We start from the raw sequence: 3,719 nt of genomic DNA on the forward strand, positions 1-3,719 counted from the left end.
TTTGTGTGGTAACCTTTGACAAAAAATTTCTATGCTTGAATTTTTTTTGCCACGAAATGACATTTGTGGAAGTCATGGCAAAAAATAAAACAAAATCAGTACTCCAAAATGATTCCAAAAATAGCATTTTTGGAGTATCAACTTTATATTTTTTTCACGACTTCCAGAAATTTTCATTCATGATAAATTTTTGTACGCACATAGACATTTGTCAAAGGATATCACAAAAAATATCAGAATTTTTAATCCTTTTAACTATATTTTTTGATTTCACTGTTCATCATAAGCATTTGACCTCGGGTGCAAATACTTCCCGTCCAAATACTTCTCGTCCCGTGGCACAAAAAAAGGCGCGCTCCTGCTCGCTCACCGCTCCCAACACCACAACCGTCTTCGGGGTTTGATCACTTCGAACGGGCGGAGCCAGAATGATATTCGGCCTGTTACCAGCTCATTTCTCATTCCCACAACACTAACAAGCTGGCCCATGACAGCCCAGTTAGTCCGTCACAGCACGGCCCGGCGACGCTATTTCACTGACGTTGCGGTCCTACTGCGTGACCAAACGAATCCAACGGCCCAGACGCGCCCCCATCCCCCATCCCGACCGTCCACCCTATAGGGTAATCAAACCACAAAGCCCGTGCCGCACCCTATATATTGCTCCCTCTTCCTCCTCGTCGAACCCTAGCCCAGCTGCCCACCCATTCCCCTCACCGCCGCCGCCGCCACTGCGCCGCTGCCGCCGCCGAGATGGGTCGCGTGATCCGCGCTCAGCGTAAGGGTGCGGGCTCCGTCTTCAAGTCCCACACCCACCACCGCAAGGGCCCCGCCCGGTTCAGGTCGCTCGACTTCGGCGAGCGCAACGGGTACCTCAAGGGCGTCGTCACCGATGTCATCCACGACCCGGGGCGTGGTGCGCCGCTGGCCAAGGTGACCTTCCGCCACCCGTTCAGGTACAAGCACCAGAAGGAGCTCTTCGTCGCCGCCGAGGGTATGTACACCGGCCAGTTCGTCTACTGCGGACGCCGCGCCACCCTCTCCGTCGGCAACGTCCTCCCGCTCCGCTCCGTTCCTGAGGGAGGCGTCATCTGCAACGTCGAGCACCACGTCGGCGACCGCGGTGTCTTCGCCAGGGCATCCGGTGACTACGCCATCGTCATCAGCCACAACCCCGACAACGGCACCTCAAGGTACTGTTCCCTTTCCTCTCAACCCTCTCTCTAAAGTACATGACTATGGTTAGATCTGACGTTCTCCTGCTAGTAACTGTCATTAGATTTGATGTATGTGATTCGCGGTAGGAAATGATTAAATGCTCATAGTTCGATCTGAATATATGTTCGTTCACTGCTTCTGATATGTGTGATTTAGATACTCTTTAATTGATTAGAAGCGTCATATGTTTGTTAATCTATCAAAGACAAATTCGTAGGAACTCATTCTGTCTTTGAGCCTTGAAATGTCTCCTGTTCATCTTATAATCTACAACTGTTACGATATGCTTGCTCTTCTGTTATCCTAGAACTGTACACGATATGCTTTCTTCTGTTAACTTTGAACTTGGCATGACATGCTTTCTCTTCTGTTATCTTGAACTGGACATGCATCTTGTAATTCTGTAAACATTAAACCAGAGACATGCGATCTCTAACTGTATTATCCTGCTTCTGTCTTCAGATTGGCCTACTGTGCTTTAAGAATTATGATCACTAGCGTTTACTTAGATGTGGACCATTTCTTACTATCAGTTCTTGTCAGTACAAGATCATATGTGTATCTTCGGTTATTTTGCCCGATGGCCTCATGCTTTTGATGAATTCTTCAGCTGTACAAATATCTGTACACAGTTACTCATTTTCTGTTTATGTAGGATCAAGCTCCCCTCTGGTGCCAAGAAGATTGTCCCAAGCAGCTGCCGTGCCATGATTGGTCAGGTTGCTGGTGGTGGCAGGACTGAGAAGCCAATGCTCAAGGCTGGTAACGCCTACCACAAGTACCGTGTGAAGAGGAACTCGTGGCCTAAGGTGCGTGGTGTGGCCATGAACCCTGTGGAGCATCCCCACGGAGGAGGTAACCACCAGCATATTGGTCACGCTTCCACTGTCCGCCGTGATGCACCACCTGGCCAGAAGGTTGGTCTCATCGCTGCTAGGAGGACTGGTCGTCTCAGAGGCCAGGCTGCCGCCTCTGCTGCCAAGGCCGACAAGGCCACTTAGAGCTATCATTGCTGTTTATCTATGGTTGCTGCCTCTAGATTACCTGTCAAGGACATGTATTGCAGTATGGATGTCGTTTTTGCTCGGTACTTTGGTAACCTGGTGATGTTTGTTATCAGTTTTCGCTGTCGTGGTCTGGATTCTTCGGTCCACATAAAGAAGATTATGCTTGGATATTTGGTTGTCCAGTTACTTGAGTTAGCCCCTGGTGCTTATTTTTGTTTATTGTTTCTGTTTTAGTTTAGCTCTATTGGTGGATCTATAAACTTGTTTGGTTGAATCAAACGTATAGCAGCAGTATGTTTGCTTCTATCTGATGTTTCTTTGGAATTTTAACCTTAGAGTTTATATATAAATACCTGCTTTTTACATCACTTGTCCAAAATCACCCGTCCAACAAGCTGAGCTAAATGTAAATTTGTTCGGAGGACGTGGTGAGGTAAAATGGCTGCCCACCGGCGAACGCTAACTGCCTCTAGGTACTTAGAGCATCTCCAGCCGTTGGCCCGCCTGGGGTCGAGGAGGCAAAATTGTCTCTGGGGCCGGTTGGCCACCCAGCCGTTGCCTCCAGGGAAAACGATATCGGCGTCAATTCTTCATGAATAATTCAACAAATAGAAAATTAAATAGTTCATCATATAGTTCGGCGTGTTTTTGCCTTCATAGTTCATCACAGAAAATCAATAAAAATCAAATAGTTCAATAACAAATAGTTCAATACAAATTATATAATTTAACAAATAAAAACTTATATTTCATTACACGTCGTCCCCGGCGTCGCCCTTGAGCCTTCATAGGTGCTTCCCCACATCGTGTTGCAGTTCTTGATGCATCTATGGGTCTCAGATCTCCTGACGCATATTAAGGTAGGCAGTCCAGGTTGCCGGTAGCTGGTGATCAACTTGGGCAAGAGGATCCTGCCTGTAATATGGTTCTGTGTCAAACACTGGTTCTTTCTGCTCGCTCTCAATGATCATGTTGTGCAAGATGACACAACAAGTCATGATCTCCCATATTTGATCTTTCAACCAGGTCTGAGCAGGGTACCGGACAACAACAAATCGATTGGAGCACATCAAATGCCCGCTCGACATCCTTCCTGCAAGCCTCCTGAACCTTCGCAAGGAAGGCAGTCTTGCCTCCTGGCACAAGGTTTGAGATAGTCTTCACAAATGTTGACCATCTCGGATAGATGCCATCAGCTAGGTAGTACCCCTTGTTGTAGTGCCGCCCATTGACCTCGAAGTTCATCGGAGGAGAATGACCTTCAACAAGCTTGGCAAAGACATGGGAGCACTGCAGGACGTTGATGTCATTGTGAGTTCCTAGCATCCCAAAAAAAGAGTGCCAAATCCAGAGGTCTTGTGTGGCCACTGCCTCAAGTACCACACTGCAACCGCCTTTGGCGCCTTTGTACAACCCCTGCCAAGCAAATGGACAATTCTTTCATTTCCAATGCATGCAGTCGATGCTTCCAAGCATCCCAGGAAATCCTCTTGC

The 3,719-nt window shown here is 47.6% G+C and overlaps 1 protein-coding gene across 1 annotated transcript; it reads left to right on the forward strand.

Moving 5' to 3' along the window:
* Positions 1-644: 644 nt before the first annotated feature.
* Positions 645-2,395, forward strand: LOC123110702 (60S ribosomal protein L8). The gene is made up of 2 exons (XM_044531292.1): positions 645-1,193; positions 1,874-2,395. The coding sequence occupies exons 1-2, from the start codon at positions 754-756 to the stop codon at positions 2,217-2,219; spliced, it is 786 nt and encodes a 261-aa protein (XP_044387227.1). The 5' UTR covers positions 645-753; the 3' UTR covers positions 2,220-2,395.
* The last annotated feature ends 1,324 nt before the right edge of the window (positions 2,396-3,719 follow it).

This window comes from Triticum aestivum, chromosome 5B, assembly GCF_018294505.1.
Source record: "Triticum aestivum cultivar Chinese Spring chromosome 5B, IWGSC CS RefSeq v2.1, whole genome shotgun sequence".
Taxonomy (NCBI): Eukaryota; Viridiplantae; Streptophyta; class Magnoliopsida; order Poales; family Poaceae; genus Triticum; species Triticum aestivum.